The sequence below is a fragment of the Protobothrops mucrosquamatus genome, unplaced genomic scaffold (genome assembly GCF_001527695.2).
Source record: "Protobothrops mucrosquamatus isolate PMUCROS unplaced genomic scaffold, P.Mucros_1.0 scaffold53, whole genome shotgun sequence".
Classification (NCBI taxonomy): domain Eukaryota; kingdom Metazoa; phylum Chordata; class Lepidosauria; order Squamata; family Viperidae; genus Protobothrops; species Protobothrops mucrosquamatus.
Genome location: NW_015386434.1, coordinates 431,270 through 449,112, shown reverse-complemented (window position 1 = coordinate 449,112; position 17,843 = coordinate 431,270). Strand labels below are relative to the sequence as shown.

Here is a 17,843-nt window from a genome sequence, read left to right as displayed (position 1 = left end):
CAGTTTCCACCCGTTGCTTCTTGTCCTGCCTTCAGGCGCTTTGGAGAATAGCTTGACTCCCTCTTCTTTGTGGCAACCCCTGAGATATTTGAACGCTGCCATCATGTCCCCCCTCGTCCTTCTCTTCATTAAACTAGACATACCCAATTCCAGCAGCCGTTCCTTATATGCTTTAGCCTCCAGTCCCCTAATCATCTTTGTTGCTCTTCTCTGTACTCTTTCTAAAGTCTCAACATCTTTTTTACATCGCGGTGACCAAAACTGGATGCCGTATTAATGTTAAGTATGGTTAATTTAACCCTTAATGGGTTTTGAATATGTATGTGTTTACCATTTTATATAGACTACTTGATTGATTTATTAATTTATTTGCATGGGTTTGTGATTTAAAGTATTATGCAAATCCATGCAAATAAATTAATAAATCAATCCAGTAAACACACACTCCTGCCACATAATCAGGAAAAAGGTGCTAAACAAAGAAAGGTTGGTCAAACCATACCTAAAATATTGCATCCGGTTCTGGATGTAGCATTTTAGGAGTGACATTGACAAATCGAGAATCTTAAGAGTGGAGCAACTGAAATGAGGATTGAATGATTGGAGTCATTGACTGTGTGTAACATGGAGACCTGATACAAGATAGTGGTCTTCAAATATATGAAGGATTATGTAGAAAACTGGGCAGGATTGTTGCAGTTGTTCCTGATGACGAAGCACAATGGACTTAAATTAAAAACACTCCAGTTGGGCATTTGGATTAATTTCTAATAAGAGTTCTTCAACAATAGAACATACTGTCATGAGAAGTATTTGAACAGAAACTGGATGGTTGATAGGGATGTTGTAGCAGGGTTTTGACTACATGATATCCAAAATATTTCTACTCTTTGTATTCTATTATTTTACAGACCTATGATGGAAAAATAAGTTTAATTTTTTTTCTTCCGTTCAATTGTGTCTTATCCTCAGAAACTGTCTGAACATGTCCCTACTGTTTTCTTGACAAGGTTTTTCAGATGTGGTTTGTCATTGCCTCCTTCCTAGGGCTGAGAGAAAGTGACTGGTCCAAAATCACCTAGCTGTCTTTGTGCCTCAGGCAAGACCAGAATTCATGATCTCCCTGTTTCTAGCCAAATGCCTTAACTACTACATCAAAACACAAAAATTAACTTCAAATTGCCCTGTTTTCAGTTTCAAATGACTACTCTCAGTTCAAAACGGGCTTTCCAATGCTCTCTACTATCCCAAGCATTCTAGAATCATGGAAAGCCCCAAACACATCAGTTTTGAGTTCAAACTGGAAATATTTAAAACTCGGAGAGAACACACCCGGAAGAGTCAAAACACAGCATTTCTAACTTGAAGCCAGTGTGCTGAGCTCGAAGTGTTTCAAATTCACAATGTTCTGCACAACACTAGAAATATCTTTACCAGGATGTACCCAGATGAAAACTGCCTGCACTCTGTTATCAGTACTAACATAAGTGCTGGTTTACTAAGGGTTTTTTTTGGGGGGAGGGGGGGAATGGGGATGGAGGGAGAAAGGTGTGCTAAACAAGAAGGTCCCCAGAGCATGCCAGACCTGAACGTGGTTCCGTTATGTTGGGTGATGCCAGACAAGTGAATCAGAAAAACCACTGTTCAGATAACCAGGGGTTATTAAATGCATTTTGAAGACACACACAACTTACATGAGCTAATCCTCTCTGCCCTCCTCCCAAGATACTCAATCCTTAGCTTGACCCTGGTTCACTCCATTAACCCGATGCCCTAGATTCCCACAGCATGCTGACATGACTCCTAAACCTGGGTCCAGATAAGGCATTGAGGCAATTGGTTGACTCCATGGCTGGCTCCCATTTTTTTTCTTCCGTTTTTCTTCCCAGTTTTGAAGAAGCTTCTTGAAGAAGTGAAAGTGTTCAAGTCCAGGGGGGAGGGGGGAGAACCTTTGGGACAACCATGACCAGGATGATGGAGAACCTCCTTATAGACCAGGAATCTTCAAACTTGGCCTTTTAAGACTTGTGGAGTTCAACTCCCAGAATTCCTCAGCCAGGCACGCTGGCTGAGGAATTCTGGGAGTTGAAGTCCACAAGTCATCAAAGGGCCAAGTTTGAAGACCCCTGATGTAGACATTGAACCTAGTCTAATGGTTACATTTGCAAAGTCACTCCAAAAAGTGACTTATGACCGTTTTTCACACTTAAGACTAGGGCCTGTCTTCAAGCTTGGCCCTTTGATGACTTGTGGACTTCAACTCCCAGAACGCTGGCTGAGGAATTCTGGAAGCTGAAGTCCACAAGTCATCAAAGGGCCAAGCTTGAAGGCCCCTGATGTAGACATTGAACCTAGTCTAATGGTTACATTTGCAAAGTCACCCCCAAAAGTGACTTATGACCGTTTTTCACACTTAAGTCCAGGGGTCTTCAAGCTTGGCCGCTTTGATGACTTGTGGACTTCAACTCCCAGAACGCTGGCTGAGGAATTCTGGAAGTTGAAGTCCACAAGTCATCAAAGGGCCAAGCTTGAAGGCCCCTGATGTAGACATTGAACCTAGTCTAATGGTTACATTTGCAAAGTCACCCCAAAAAGTGACTTATGACCGTTTTTCACACTTAAGACCAGGGGTCTTCAAGCTTGGCCCTTTGATGACTTGTGGACTTCAACTCCCAGAACGCTGGCTGAGGAATTCTGGGAGCTGAAGTCCACAAGTCATCAAAGGGGCCAAGCTTGGAGACCCCCGCGGTAGACTCTCCCTTGCTGCTTCCACAGGAGAGGCCACCACGCATCCCAACCAAAGCTGCAACATAAAACCCAAGTCCTCCCCGACCTCGTCCCAGCCTCAACCGCCGCATCCTGGCTAGTTTGCCCCCAGCTCAGCCCAGATTCTCCAGCTCGGGCGGGCCAGGGGATTGCCAGTCTCTGCAGGGGAAACGGGGTGCACCGTGCAGACCCCAACCCAGGGTCGTGGGAGTTTCAGAGAGACCCCCCGGCCCCGGCAGTGGGTGGGTGGGGGGCGCCCCGGAGGGGGAGGCTGCCCCCTCCCCCAGGCGCCGTGGCTCCCCCAGCGCCCCCCGTTGCTCTGGGGGGCGGAGCCTCGCTAAGCCCCTCCCTCCTCGCCGGCCGTTACCTGTCTGTCTTTCCGCCTCCCTCGCGCGCTCGCTCTCTCTCTGTCTCTTCGCTTCAGGGCCCGGCCCAGCCCAGCCGCGGCCCTCCCCGCGGGCGCTTCCCTTCCGGCTGCCGGGGAAGCCAGGGGAAGGAGGGAAAGGGGGTGCCCGGGGCGGCGGGCAGAGCAAAGCGGGGCGGCCGCCGAAGGCAGGCAGGCAGGCAGCAGGAAAGGGAGCCACTTTGCCCTGACTGACTTGACTGATGGAGTAGGAGCCACCTCCGCTCCTTCCCTCCGGGGTCAGCGGGCCTGGGCTGACCCCGGCGCGCGGCCAATCAGCGGCCGCGCCGCCCGCGCGCCGCCGCCCACCGCCTCTCCGGATTGGACGCCGCGAGAGGGGAGGCGGGGGAGTCGAAAGGCCACGCCTCTCCCCGCCTCCTTTCTGGCGCTTCCTCCTCCTCCTCCTCCTCTTGCTTCTTCTTTTTTCTTGGCGTCTCTCCTCCTTTCTCGGCTCTACGAGCCCCGCCCCCCCCCCGCCGCCCTTACAGACACTTCCGGCATCGTCTGGTCTGGGCAACTTTGGGTTCTCGAAGGCTCTCCGGGGAGAGAGAGAAAGGAGCCCTTGATCATAGAGGTGCGGGTGGGCAGATCGGCGCCTGCCCGCTTTCTCTCCTCCTCCTCCTTCCCCCCCCCACGCACACAGACCTCCGAGGCTTGATCGGCTTTCCTGCCTTGTGCCGGAAGTCGTTTGTAAAACTTTTCTTATTTCTAGGGGCCCCGCCGGAAGTCTCGGTAGCCGGGCTGGGAGAGCCCGTCGGGGCCGCAGCTGCGCTGGAGGCGCCGAGGAGGGCTTGGGGCTTCCCGGGGGAACGTCTGGTCGGCAGGCCGAGAAGACTGAGGGGAAGGGGCGGGGGGTCCTTAGGGTTGCTCCAATCCCAGGATCGGGTTGTGTGTGTGTGTGTGTGTGTGACATTTCTTCGCAAATCGTCCCTCCTGGAAAATAGGACCTTCTTCCCTGCCCCCCACACACAAACCCACACAATATCTTGGAATGTATGCCGAGAAGAATGGAAAGGTAGGGTTCCCCGGAGAAGAGCTTTTTATAGATCTATCTATCATCTATCTATCTATAATTATCTATCTGTCTGTCTGTCTATCTATCATCTATCTATCATCTATCTATCTATAATTATCTATCTGTCTGTCTGTCTATCTATCATCTATCTATCATCTATCTATCATCTATCATCTATCTATCATCTATCTATCATCTATCTATAATTATCTGTCTGTCTATCTATCATCTATCTATCATCTATCTATCATCTATCTATAATTATCTATCTGTCTGTCTATCATCTATCTATCATCTATCTATCATCTATCTATCATCTATCTATAATTATCTATCTGTCTGTCTGTCTATCATCTATCATCTATCTATCTATAATTATCTATCTGTCTGTCTGTCTATCTATCATCTATCTATCATCTATCTATCATCTATCTATCATCTATCTATCATCTATCTATCATTATCTGTCTGTCTATCTATCATCTATCTATCATCTATCTATCATCTATCTATCATCTATCTATCTATAATTATCTATCTGTCTGTCTGTCTATCTATCATCTATCTATCATCTATCTATCATCTATCTATCTATAATTATCTATCTGTCTGTCTATCTATCATCTATCTATCTATAATTATCTATCTGTCTGTCTATCATCTATCTATCATCTATCTATCATCTATCTATCTATAATTATCTATCTGTCTGTCTATCATCTATCTATCATCTATCTATCATCTATCTATCATCTATCTATCTATAATTATCTATCTGTCTGTCTATCTATCATCTATCATCTATCTATCTATAATTATCTATCTGTCTGTCTGTCTATCTATCATCTATCTATCATCTATCTATCATCTATCTATCATCTATCATCTATCTATCATCTATCTATCATCTATCTATAATTATCTGTCTGTCTATCTATCATCTATCTATCATCTATCTATCATCTATCTATCATCTATCTATCTATAATTATCTATCTGTCTGTCTGTCTATCTATCATCTATCTATCATCTATCTATCATCTATCTATAATTATCTATCTGTCTGTCTATCATCTATCTATCATCTATCTATCATCTATCTATCATCTATCTATCTATAATTATCTATCTGTCTGTCTATCTATCTATCATCTATCATCTATCTATCATCTATCTATCTATAATTATCTATCTGTCTGTCTGTCTATATACATACAATTATCTATCTATCATCTGTTATCTACTTATCTAGTTATCTATATCTCTCTATTTCAAATAATCTATCTTCTATCTATCATCCATCACCGATGTCTGTCCGTCCGTCCATCCTATCTGTCTGTCTATCATATATACATATCTATCTATATATCTCTATATATCATCTCCTGGATCTATCGCCTGGATTGTCTGTCAATCATCCATCCCCCCCCCTTCTCTCTCTCTCTTATATCTATCTGTTATCTGTTATCTATCTACTTATCTAGTTATCTATATATCTCTATTTCAAATAAATAATCTATCCTCTATCAATCATCCATCCATCACCGATATCTGTCCATCCTGTCTGTCTATCTATCATATATACATATCTATCTCTATATCTCTATTTCTCTATATATCATCTCCTGGATCTATCACCTGGATTTTCTATCAATCATCCATCCCCCCTTCTATCTATCTATCTATCTATCTATCTATCATCTATCTAGTCATCTTATCTATATCATCTATCTATCTATCATCTATCTATCATCTATCTATCTAGTCATCTTATCTATCTATCTGTCTATCTATCTATCGATCGATCGTGTTATATTTGCCTATGATAACACAGACAGTCCTCGGCTTACAGCCACAACTGAGTCCAGAATTGATCTCGCTAAGCAAGACAGTTGTTAAATGAATTTTTGCTCCATTTTGCAACTTTTCTTACCACATTTGGCTAAGTGAATCCCTGCGGTGGTTTAAGTTAGTAACACGGGTCATTAAGCGAATCCAGCTTCCCCATTGACTTTGCTCGTCAAAAGGTCGCAAAAGGGGATCCTGTGACCCCGGGACGTTGCGACCATCATCCACGCCAGTTGACAAGCATCCAAATGTAAATGACGTGACTGTGGGGATGCTGCAACGGCCACAAGTGTGAAAAATGGTCACAGGTGACTTTTTCCCATGCCGTTGTAACTTTGAACAGTCACCAAATGAACTGTTGTAAGTCAAGGTCTATCTGTATATATACAGATGATTGTGTGTGTGTGTATGTGTGTACACACATACATGTTCACACACGCATATATATATAATGCTATATAGTATATGCATACATATAACCATAAACACACACACATAAAATCTAAATCCGGGGTCCTCAAACTTGGCCCTTTTATGACTTATGGACTTCAACTCCCAGAATTCCTCAGCCAGCGTGCCTCACAGTCTTCCAGTTTTTAGCCTTGTGCTTTAACCATGACCAAATTGCCATCTGCTTGGACCACGAAAAAAAAACCCTGAAGTGCAACTCCTGGTAGTTACAATGATGCATCCATGCATTAGAAGTTTGCCTCGTAACAATGCAGAAGCATTATAATTTCCACCTTTTAGAATGCTTAACTTCCAAGTCTAAGTTAAATACTGTGAGCTGCTCTGAATTAAGTAGTTTGTTTCCTCTAGACTACATTTCTGTGTGCAGTATGAGTATTTAAGATTTCAAAAATAGTGGATGTGCAAAAAAAAAAAGAGGTGAAGAGAGAGGAATTATCTTCAAATACAAGATTTTTAAGGGACAGGATTAGGATCGTTATTTGGGCGATCTTGAGCAGAATTAGGATGACCACATGTGACAGAGGAAAAAAATCCTAAGGTACTTTAGAGAATTCAAATATTTTGTTTTTTTAGTATAACTAGTGTGTGGCATCCACAGAGGTCATGCAATCACTGATAGTATGACAAGTGATTAAATGTTAGTGATTAAGCTGCAACTAGGTTCTGACCTAGACTCCGCCAAGGATGTTATTTTAATAAATTGGGGTAGTACGAATATATAAGGTTTTTTTTAAAAAGAGAGAAATGTAAAAAAATAAGCAAAATGAGAGAAGAATTGCCTCTCTCAGCCCACTTCAAGAGGGTTGCTGTGAGAATGAAAAAGACAGAGGCCTCCATGTAAACTACCTTGAGTGAAGAAATAGTGGAATATAAATCTAATAAAATAGTAATTAGCAGTCATGTTTGAATCGTTCTTGGTGCTGAAATGTTTCTAATCTGATAGCAACTTGAATTGTTTTGACTTAGTTCACTAAGAATCATTACTGTCCTCATATTCTTGTCATATTTTTTTTATTAGGTACAATGGAATTGGAATCTTCACAAAGTTCCATCTTACAACAGAGACAGTTCCCCCCCAAAAAAACCCCAATTCAAATCCTGCTGATTTGACTATATAAAGAATCCCTGGATATATAAAAATTGCTGATAATGGGGACGTACTTTCACTTTCTTCAAAAAATGTATAATGATATAATTGCCGGGGCTTTGTTAGCCCAAGATGGTTACAATTGTGCAGCTCTTCTAAACCCTTCGGTTTTTTCATCCGCCCAAAATCATGAATTATGTGGCTGTCATTTTTTTTCTAAGTTGGATGCTAAGATCTCTTCTGGTCTAGACTCCATAAACCACGAACGTGATATTTCTAAAAACTGTAGCCATCTGAAGTGCCCTACACGGGAAATGATTCTGCTTCAGTTAACTTTGATCAAGATGATGCATGCCAAACTGCAACTGCAAGAGGTGGCTCCTGAAATAAAACAGAAATACATTGAGATCCTGAGAATTCTGGAAGAATCGAACATTGTGTCTGAATTAGTAAGTTTCCCAAAGGTTACGTTTTTCTCAAATATCTTCGTTAAGGCAGCGGTTCTCAACCTGTGGGTCGCGACCCCATTTGGGGTCGATCGACCATTTCACGGGGGTCGCCAAGCAAGGCTGTACGCCATTTTTTTTGTCCGCCATTTTTTCCCTCCTTTTCCGGCGGGTGCCTTACCTCCCTTGAGCTGGGCCAGCTGGTGGTCGGCCTGCTCCGTCTCTGCCGCTTGCCAGCTACGCCTCGGCCGGCGCAGGGGGCGGAACCACGCATGCGCGGCGCTCCCGGGCAGGGAAAGTCCTCGACTTACGACCGGTTGGGTAGTCCTTGACTTACGACCGGTTTAGTCCTCGACTTACGACCGGTTGGGGGTCGCGGCATTAAAAAGGTTGAGAACCACTGCATTAAGGTGTCTTGTAGCTACAACTTCTTTCTGTTTCCATTTCTTCTAGATTCCTCTGTTAGGTCGTTCAGATCAACAGCTCTCTCACATGGCTTCCAAAACTTCAGCCTCCCTTGTGCACTTTCAGCTAACAGAAGATGTAAGTCAGAAACTGAGCTTTGGGGTTGTTACTATTTAAGCGAATGTATCTGCTTTGTGGTTTGGTTTGTTTTGGTTTGTTTTATTTCAAGTACAAATGCAATGTAGCTTTCAACATTTTAACAGTTCAGGATTTTGTACAATGAGCACGCAGCACAGAATGTAACTTAATCTTTAATGTTATAAGCCCCCGCCCAGCAAAAAATACTAATTACATCTCGTGTACTCTCAATTCAGCCTGTTTTGTTCTCCTAGTAAAGAAGAGGTAAGTTTATACCTGGTGGTACCATCTGCTACCCCCTTCTAATTAGATTGCTTTTACTCATTTGGCTGGCTGGACAGATGTCTCTGCCTTTCTCATTGGGCCCTGTACTTTTCTCCCAAAGATGGCCAGATTTTTTTAAAATGTAAACACTATAAATCCATACATGACGAAGCATATTCTTTAGAGAGACATTCTTCCTATTTTATACTGAAGGAAATATCTCTTCCGCTGAACTATACTTTTTGTGGATATGTATAGCTAAATGTTTGTAATGGTGCATCTATTTCTACCACCATTTTCTTTTTAATGGGGTAACAAGCCAGGGTTTTTTTTAGCTAGTTTATCTTAAAAATGAATGAATTGTCTCTCAGTCTTTCCCTACCCGATAACAGTCTTTCAAGATGAATTTTATCATGTTTTCTTGTTTTTGCAGGAGAATATTTTTTTCCAAAAGCAGCCAGGAAAACCTCTTGAGTTTTCAAACTGGGGGGGGGGGGCTTTTCCAGTGTACTTAGATTGGGCATACTTAGTCATTTGGTTATCATTCTTTTCGTTTTTAATTCCTTATTGCTTTTTCCTACTTGTGCAGCTTTTGCACTGCGAGCTTTTAATGCCACATTTGCATTTGATTGTTTACAACCATTACTTATATAGAACTAGAACCTCTGTCTAGAACCCCTGGAATGAGACAGTTGAAACATGTTGATGGATAAAAATAAAAAGGAAGGGCAAGTATATTTCATGAATAATGTTGCGACTCTTAGTAGCTCATCTCAAAATTCTGTAGCCCACCCTCATAAGTGGCTTCGTTTTTTTTCACTGTCTCACAGTGCATTGATGTTTATTAGTCTGTGCATATCATTTTTAGTTATTTGTGGCATATGGTTGGTTTAAAAGATGGGGAGTGGAGATAATGATTGAATGTTCTTTACATATATCATTAAAACATGAGAGAGAGAAAATAGGAAGATGGTTGTTAGGTTGGACATTTTGTTTTCGACTTGCTGCTTTTCCTACCAAGAAAATAGTTGGTGTCGACAATATTGTGAAGTATAGACACTCTGTATACATGTGCAACTGTATCTCATTGGTTTCCTCCTGCTAATCGGTGTCATAGTGCAGTACTAAAATAATCAGATAGAGGGCTTCATAGGATAGGACAAGAGAAATTGCATTTTGGATGTCCCCCTGTTTAAATTGCATGCAGATTTTCCTGCAGATCTAGTGTATGTATGGGAACTACTGTTTGCAATAACCTACAATCAGAGCTGAAATTTCTAGCCTGAATTTGACTGAACTGAAGCAATGGTAGTGTCCCACCCAAATCCATGTCCTTTTCCACCCAGTGTACTTTCCCTTAGGACGGAACCATTCCCCTTTCTTTCAGTCCTCAAAAATTGCCAAGAAGGTATTTACACCTCATTTAGCATACCATTTAGAGAGACTTTGCTGCTTTATGAGTTCTCATTTTCAATCTGAATTAGTTCATCATACAACTGATTTTATCCTAATTAAGTAAGGAGGCCTATATGTGGATTAATTAAGTAAGGGGACCCATAGACCTAATCCTCACAGTATTGTTTTATGTCTAAATATATTTACCAATGTTGTATGGCTGTAGTATTAGTATTGTCATCCTTCTCATCTTCTCTACTACCTCCTCTTATTAGCGTCATGTTATATTATGATGATGATTATTACTCTGTCCCTTTGCATGTACCTTGAGAACCTCTGCACCAGAGACACATTCCTTGTGTGTCTAATTGGCCAAATAAAGTAGTCTATCTATTCTATCTACTCTTCTGCTTTTATGACTGGTAAAGCAAAGCGTTGAGTAATAAAGCTCTACGGGTTGGGTAATAAAATATACAGTCCTTACTTTGTAATACTGGTTTGGCTAGCTAGTCACTTACTAAGAGAGCAAAATGATGAGGAAACCCATCATTGCCAATGCCAAAAACCTTTGGAATAGTTGCCTTTTTTCGTGCTTCTCCTTTGTCTCGATTTTTGTGTGTGACATTTGTTCAGTGTAACCCAGAGTAATATGCATCCTCTCTCTTTTCCCAGAATTCATTAAACAGTGCCTGGATTGCTTTTTGTGTAGAGACTTTATCAGGATTTCCCAGTAATAGTTCAATAGCAGGATGCCTCTGGACTTTGACCAATCTAATAAAAGAAATGTTGAATGATGACAACACTCGCAGAAGAGGTACTGTTTCAATTGTTGCAAGCACCTAATAGAAGATCAGTGTATAGTTAACTCTTTGGGAAACTACCGATATGTTCATATTGTTATGGATATATTGCTTGTCTTGTAAATTTTCATGGAAGAAACAGAAAAGAGTTTTTTAACGAGAAAAAGTTCTAATTTTGATGGATAATTTAGTTAAGGCCTCCCTGTCATATTTAAGCCCTGCTTGACGCTGGTGTTGTTGTTGTTATAGGTGACCTGAAGAAACTTCTAACTCCACTTGACAATGTACTGGAGAATTTTTACAGCTCCATCCTTTCTTATCATTCGTCTGTTCACAACGTTCCACTATCTGCAAAATCAACAAACGATTTGAATAGCTTTCTTGATCTCTTTGAGCTGCTGGCAGCTGCCAGGATTCAAATGCCACTCAACCTGGGATGCCAGAGGATATTGTTTTTGAGCTCTTACGATATCTGCTGCCTTGCCACATCACCCGTTCACGGTTTCATCAGGAAGAAATCAATCGTGTTGCTTAAAAACTGCATCCTTCGCAAAGCTGGCGAAGACCTAATCCAGACAAAGGTGCTTCCTTCCCCTTACCCGGACCCTCATTCTGACAACGATCGATTAGCATTGGCCAATACTGTGCTACTGCACTTTGTCAAGTCTGATGGGCTGGAGGGGTTGTGTGTTAGTGGAAATCTCAGCCACTTTGATGGCAGCACCGTTGAACCTCAAGTACGTGCCAATAGTAACTTTGACGTCGTGATCTTCAGATCCTTAAGCTTGCTTCTGCTTAAAGCGTTAGAGACGAAGATCCCGGATTTTGCCCACAGAACTGAATCGCAAGGTAATTTGGCTTCCCAAAGTGCCTTAAAAGTGCTTCACAGTGTTTTGTGAGTAGACTATGAACATGGTGAAAATGAATGGGGTTGCCACTGTATTTTTGAATATATCTTTTTCCTTTCTGAAATGATATCTGTTTAGGGGAATGGAAATTAAGACTTTATTGGGTGGAAGGGAGAAATGTGTTAAGTCTGCATATCCACCAGTTTTTCTCTCCTTCGTTTGTTGAACTTCTCCTCCTTCCAGTATCCTGAAGATTCACTACCTACTTATAAGTTACACATGCTTTGAGAAATAATTTTTCCAGACAGACCTGTGGGTTTATCACAGTTATCCAAAAGCTATCTAGGAACTTTTGTTCCATAATTTAAACCACCAGCCTTAGCTACTAGATTATGGAGTAACTAAAGCTTTAAAGTTGGTTGCCTTGCATTGCCTAGAGAATCTAAGCAACCTCAGAAAAGAGTAATAATAATAATAATAATAAGAAAATATTAAAAGATGGTGTTTTCTTATAACAGCACATAATAGATCTTAAGGATCAAACCATAATGATGTACTGAAAGAACTGCAACTGCAGAACGGGCGTGCAAATTTTGGTTTCGCAGACACTGGAGAAATAAATTACTTTTAAGAGAAGATGCCATTTATTCATCCGTCTGCTATTTCAGTAAAACGTTGCTTCAGAATATTCCCATCACGGCACTGAGGTGTATATAGCAAAGCAGCTACATTGTACAAGATGTGGGAGGATTGTGTTTAACCTGAGCAGATGTGGTAATCCAGAGGCTCTCTAGAGAATGTAGATGTTCGGTGTAGTGTGTAATTTGAAATTCAGTTTTGACTGTGTCTCCAACTTAATTAAGAAGTTGCATTCCCAGAAGTCTCGATATACAGTCAATAAAAGATTGGGGCTCAGCTAAAGTGGAGAGCTTTTTAGTGGAGTGGATAATTATATGTATACAGGAGCAGTTTTCTGGATTATGGAAGCTGTAGGCGTGAATACTTTTAATCTTTGCAGGAGCAGAAAGTTTGTGCCACATTGAATTTCTTCCCTGTCACTCTTGGTCACCTATAGGTTTCAGAAACGATTTCCTTACAAAATGGATTTTTTAAACTACTGTTTTGCATTCCCTTTGAAATGTTTCGTTAGTACGGGTAATGCTAAAACAATCGTTGTTCCTCAGATATTGTAAATTTTTATCAAAAGCAGATATATCTATGTAGTTTTGATTTCCCTCCCCCCTTCATTTTAGTTCATTTGGAGAGTCTTATGAGTCTACTCTTGACAGTCTTAAAAAGCCACCTGAAGACTTCTGCCAGTATCTGCTTATTTGAACACCCTTGCACGTGGATTTCTCTGTTTGTAGAACAAGATGATGAGATGGTAGAAGCTGCAAAGTCATTACTGGCAATTTATTTAAACTTTGAAAGGTTAGTGCCCTTTTCCCCATAAGCCATCAACTTCTATTTGCTAAAAATTATGGATTGTCATACTTATGGATTGTCTAGTTTAATGAAGAGAAGGACGAGGGGGGACATGATAGCAGTGTTCCAATATCTCAGGTGCTGCCCCAAAGAAGAGGGAGTCAAGCTATTTTCCAAGGCGCCTGAAGGCAGGACAAGAAGCAACGGGTGGAAATTAAGGAGAGAAGCAACCTAGAACTAAGGAGAAACTTCCTGACAGTTAGAACAATTAACCAGTGGAACAACCTGCCTCCAGAAGCGGTGAATGCTCCAACACTGGAGGTTTTGAAGAAGAGACTGGACAGCCATTTGTCCAAAATGGTATAGGGTTTCCTGCCTGAGCAGGGGGTTGGACTCGATGACCTCCAAGGTCCCTTCCAACTTTACTATTATTATTATTATTATTATTATTATTATTATTATTATTATTATTATTATTATTATTATTATTATTATTATTAATAATAATAATAATAATAATATCAGGAAAGTGAATGCACAGTTCAGGCAACAGTGTTCAAACTGGAACACCGATTCGTTCTGTTTCATTTTGTTTCCAGCATATTACACTCCTTCTAAGGCAAAATTATTCCCAATTCCTTCAATCCCTGAGACAAATCTAGCAAGCTTACTTGTTCCTCCCAAATACTGTAGCATATAAATAATGTTTGCATTTAGAATAAGGTATTATCTAGAGTTTCTTTTCTTCCATATACAAGGAATTTGACAAGCAGTACAAAGAAGATGTGCCGGATTCTTCCATATCGTAAACGTGATAAGCAAATATGCACCTCTTCTTTAAATAGACCGTAGAAGCATTGACAGAGAGATCAGTGAAATAAACTCCTGGTCCATAATTACTCTCAATGAAACAGAGAGAATTGTATTCTGAAATTTCGACATAGTTCTTCAGCTTTGTCGTGAATTCAATTCATTTCCCATTCAGTAGGGAAAAAGACAAAGAGTGTTTAAGAGGTGGGTTCCAAACGTGTTTTGAACTGAATACCAGGGTATGGGGTTTTTTTTGCAGATTTTACTGCAAAACATGTGATCTTTTCAGGTTTTTTCCAACCTAAAACTAAAGACTAATTTCCTCCCCCAGTGAGAACAGTTAATCAAAAGTTGTGGATGCTCCATTACTGGAGGTTTTCAAAAAGAGACTGGGCAGCCATTTGTCCAGGATAGTATAGGGTCTCCTGCTTGAGTAGGGAGTTGGACTAGATGATCTCTACGGTCCCTTTCAACCCTATTATTCTATGTTCTTAGGTATCTTGGAAGTAATAATAATAATAACAACAACAACATCTGGCTGACTGTGCGATGATCCATAATAATAATAATAGTAAAGTTGGAAGGGACCTTGAAGGTCATCTAGTCCAAACCCCTGCTCAGGCAGGAAACCCTATACAATTTCGGACAAATGGCTGTCCAGTCTCTTCTTAAAAACTTCCAGTCCTATAATCCATCTGTTTATGCCAGCTGTCTGAAACCTTCTACTTGGCCCTAGTTACTTCATGCTGCCTTATTTTTGGATTTCCTTAATGCAGGGTATGGAAGACCATTGCATACTGAATCCTGCTCAAAATTTTTACCTGAAGATCACCTGGATTTCTGTTCATATACAACAATGGGTTGTCCCCCTAAACTAAGCTTTCTCTCCCTTTATTTCAGTGGCACACCACAAAATATTATTCTCCAATGGTTTGGAGGCAAATATTTGTTATTTGGTATATATCTAAACCATACTTTGTGTCCACATGAAGACCACAGAGTGATCAAGTCCTCCTAATTAGTAATTACGAATTGCTGATGCCTTTCTTTTCCATCTCATGTTAATGTCAAATTACAGTTGATGAAGGTATTCTCTTTCTTGTCCAACATCCCCCCACACACACTTTATTCTTTTAATGTGATTTGAATTAGAGCACACAGTGGGAGAGAATGCTGGAGTGCCGTCATCATTCTAATAGTCTTGATTTATTTGGCCAAAAATAATAAACTCAGCTCTACTGTTAAGAGTTCTTGATAAAACGATTGCTGGCTTAGAGGTCACAATTTAATCTTCTATGTTCTTGCTTATTTTTATAGGTTCTGCCACAATGTTAATTTTACCCCGTGCCATTTAGACGACGGGAGCCAGGACAATCGGACGCACCAAAACGGCTATAATCCCCACTGTATCTTCTTATGTCTGTTAAGAAGCATTGCATTTGACGCCACGGTTCTTCTGGACTTCCTGATTTCATCTGAAACCTGTTTCTTGGAATACTTTGTACAATATTTAAAACTTCTTGTGGAAGACTGGCACCAATTTGTACAAGTTTCCGGGTGCTTTAAGTTCACCGTTGGCAAAGATCTCAGAATTTGGGAGGAGAAATTGCCCTGCCAGCACAAATATGTCCACAAGTCAGATCTCACCATGCAGGGCACTTCATATGATACACAGACTTGTACAGAGGCCCTTTCATCTTCTTCCTTGAATTTGTCTACGCTCCCTCGGAGAGGCGATCAAGCTGTGCAGCCCAACAAGTCTGATTTAGTAACCGCATCGAGTCAACCGCTTTTATTGGGGGCTTTTCAGAAGCTGGTTGATTATGACAGCTCAGAAGATTCTGATGTAGAATGTGTAAGAGAAGAATCTTGGACAGACACAGGACAAGAAACTTTAAATTGTCACGCCTGTACAAATAAAGCAACTCTTGATGATAGTGCAAAAACCTCCAAACAGGACGTGCTATCTTTAACTGAGCAGGAGCTGAATATTTCAACATCCTCTTGCAGCAAACTGTCCCCCCAAAAATGTAAATTAGCAGGTGAAGCTTTCCAGAAAGCAACTACATGCTTCCAACAACTGCAAAAGTCAATTTCTAGGCTACATGCAAAAAGTCTCTTTCCATACAATCCAAATGCACTCTTGAAGCTCTTGAATCAAGTTAATATAATTAGTAAAGATCATCAAGCTGTTTCACACTAGTCAGAGTCTACAGAAATAAAGTGTTTCAGGTTAAACCCATATATTTGTTAGCATTTGAAAGGATGTTCCAGAAAATTAATATGCACACATTAATATGTGGGCCAAATGCATTCTTTGGGATTGAAGTATATGTTGTTTATGAATTGTCTGCTTGGTTAAAAACACTGTAGCTTCTAATCCCTTGATACGTTTAATTCAAAAAGGTTGTTACAATTTTGTCTGTGTTGTGTGTGAATTTTTCCTCAGAGGTTTTTTGTTTTTGTTTTGTTTTTTTAAGGCAGTAAATTCTGAATTTTATGCTCTGTCTGAGCATATTTGCTATTTGCTCTGTATGAGGTAATTTTGATATGAAGGATATATGTCCTTAGAGATTATTAACTCCTGCTTTTAAAAAGAGGATAGAATAGGTCTGTGTTTCCAGTTGAGGAAAGGAAAATTGTATCATAATTAAATAACTTAAAGCTTTATGAATTGGGAAAAGATTTGACTTTGCAGGGTTCCCCCCCCCCAAACAAAATGGCTCATAAATGCATTTAGCTCTTACCAGCATGTGCTGTATACTGTTTATGATATAAACTGAACAACTGAAGAACTAATTATTCAATTGTCTTTTTTTCCCCCCAGAAAGTGATAGCTAAACTGACTTCCTTAATTATTCTGGATGGCTTACAAAACACAATAAACAGATCAATAAAGAAAAAGTGAGGCTGAGAAAATAACTGTGTTTCGAGATCCTGCTAAGATGCATGAATAGGGCATGGGATGGATGGCATGGGAGCTGATGCTGTGGGCAGCATAAATGCATATGATTTAATATACTGTGAAAGCTGGATTGATTTCAGAAGATAACTAGCAACCGGTAGAGCTGTTTCATATGGGAGGTAATGCAAGACCTCAAAAAGTCTCCACTTAATTTTATACTGCCACATTCAGGGCCAAATGCATTGTGCTCTTGAAGGGCGGTCCCCACAAAAAGCACATTGCAGTCATTCAGTTTTGAGCTCCCAGTATATGAGTCACTGAGGAGTCCAGTGAATACCCCTCCAGGGCATCTTTCTTGCTTTGAAAACCACTAAGTTCTTAGTTTCTCTCTTATGCTGGGAAAATCCTTTTACTTTAATGTTTTTGTTGTTGTTAATTGCGAAGTCGTGTCCGACCCATTGCAACCCATGGACAACGTTCCTCCAGGCCTTTCTGTCCTCTACCATCTTCTGGAGTCCATTGAAGCTCAGGCCTCCTGCTTCAGTGACTCCATCTGGCCACCTCATTCTCTGTCGTCCCCTTCTTCTCTTGCCCTCCATCTTTCCCAGCATCAGGCTCTTCTCCAGTGAGTCCTTCCTTCTCATTAGGTGGCCAAAGGACTTGAGTTTCAACTTCAGGATCTGGCCTTCTCAAGAGCAGTCAGGGTTGATCTCCTCTAAGACTGACCGGTTTGATTGCCTTGCAGTCCAAGGGATTCGCAGGAGTCTTCTCCAGTACCATTATTATTATTATTAAAGACTGTGAAAGCCTTACTGGT

General features: G+C 40.9%; 1 protein-coding gene across 1 annotated transcript; it reads left to right on the top strand.

The window, feature by feature from the left end:
• Positions 1–7,652: 7,652 nt before the first annotated feature.
• On the top strand, positions 7,653–16,916 carry LINS1 (lines homolog 1). Its single transcript, XM_015811855.1, has 6 exons — positions 7,653–8,039; positions 8,490–8,579; positions 10,911–11,052; positions 11,288–11,887; positions 13,140–13,317; positions 15,439–16,916. Exons 1-6 carry the CDS (start codon positions 7,653–7,655, stop codon positions 16,322–16,324), a joined length of 2,283 nt encoding a protein of 760 aa, XP_015667341.1. The 3' UTR covers positions 16,325–16,916.
• Positions 16,917–17,843: the final 927 nt, after the last annotated feature.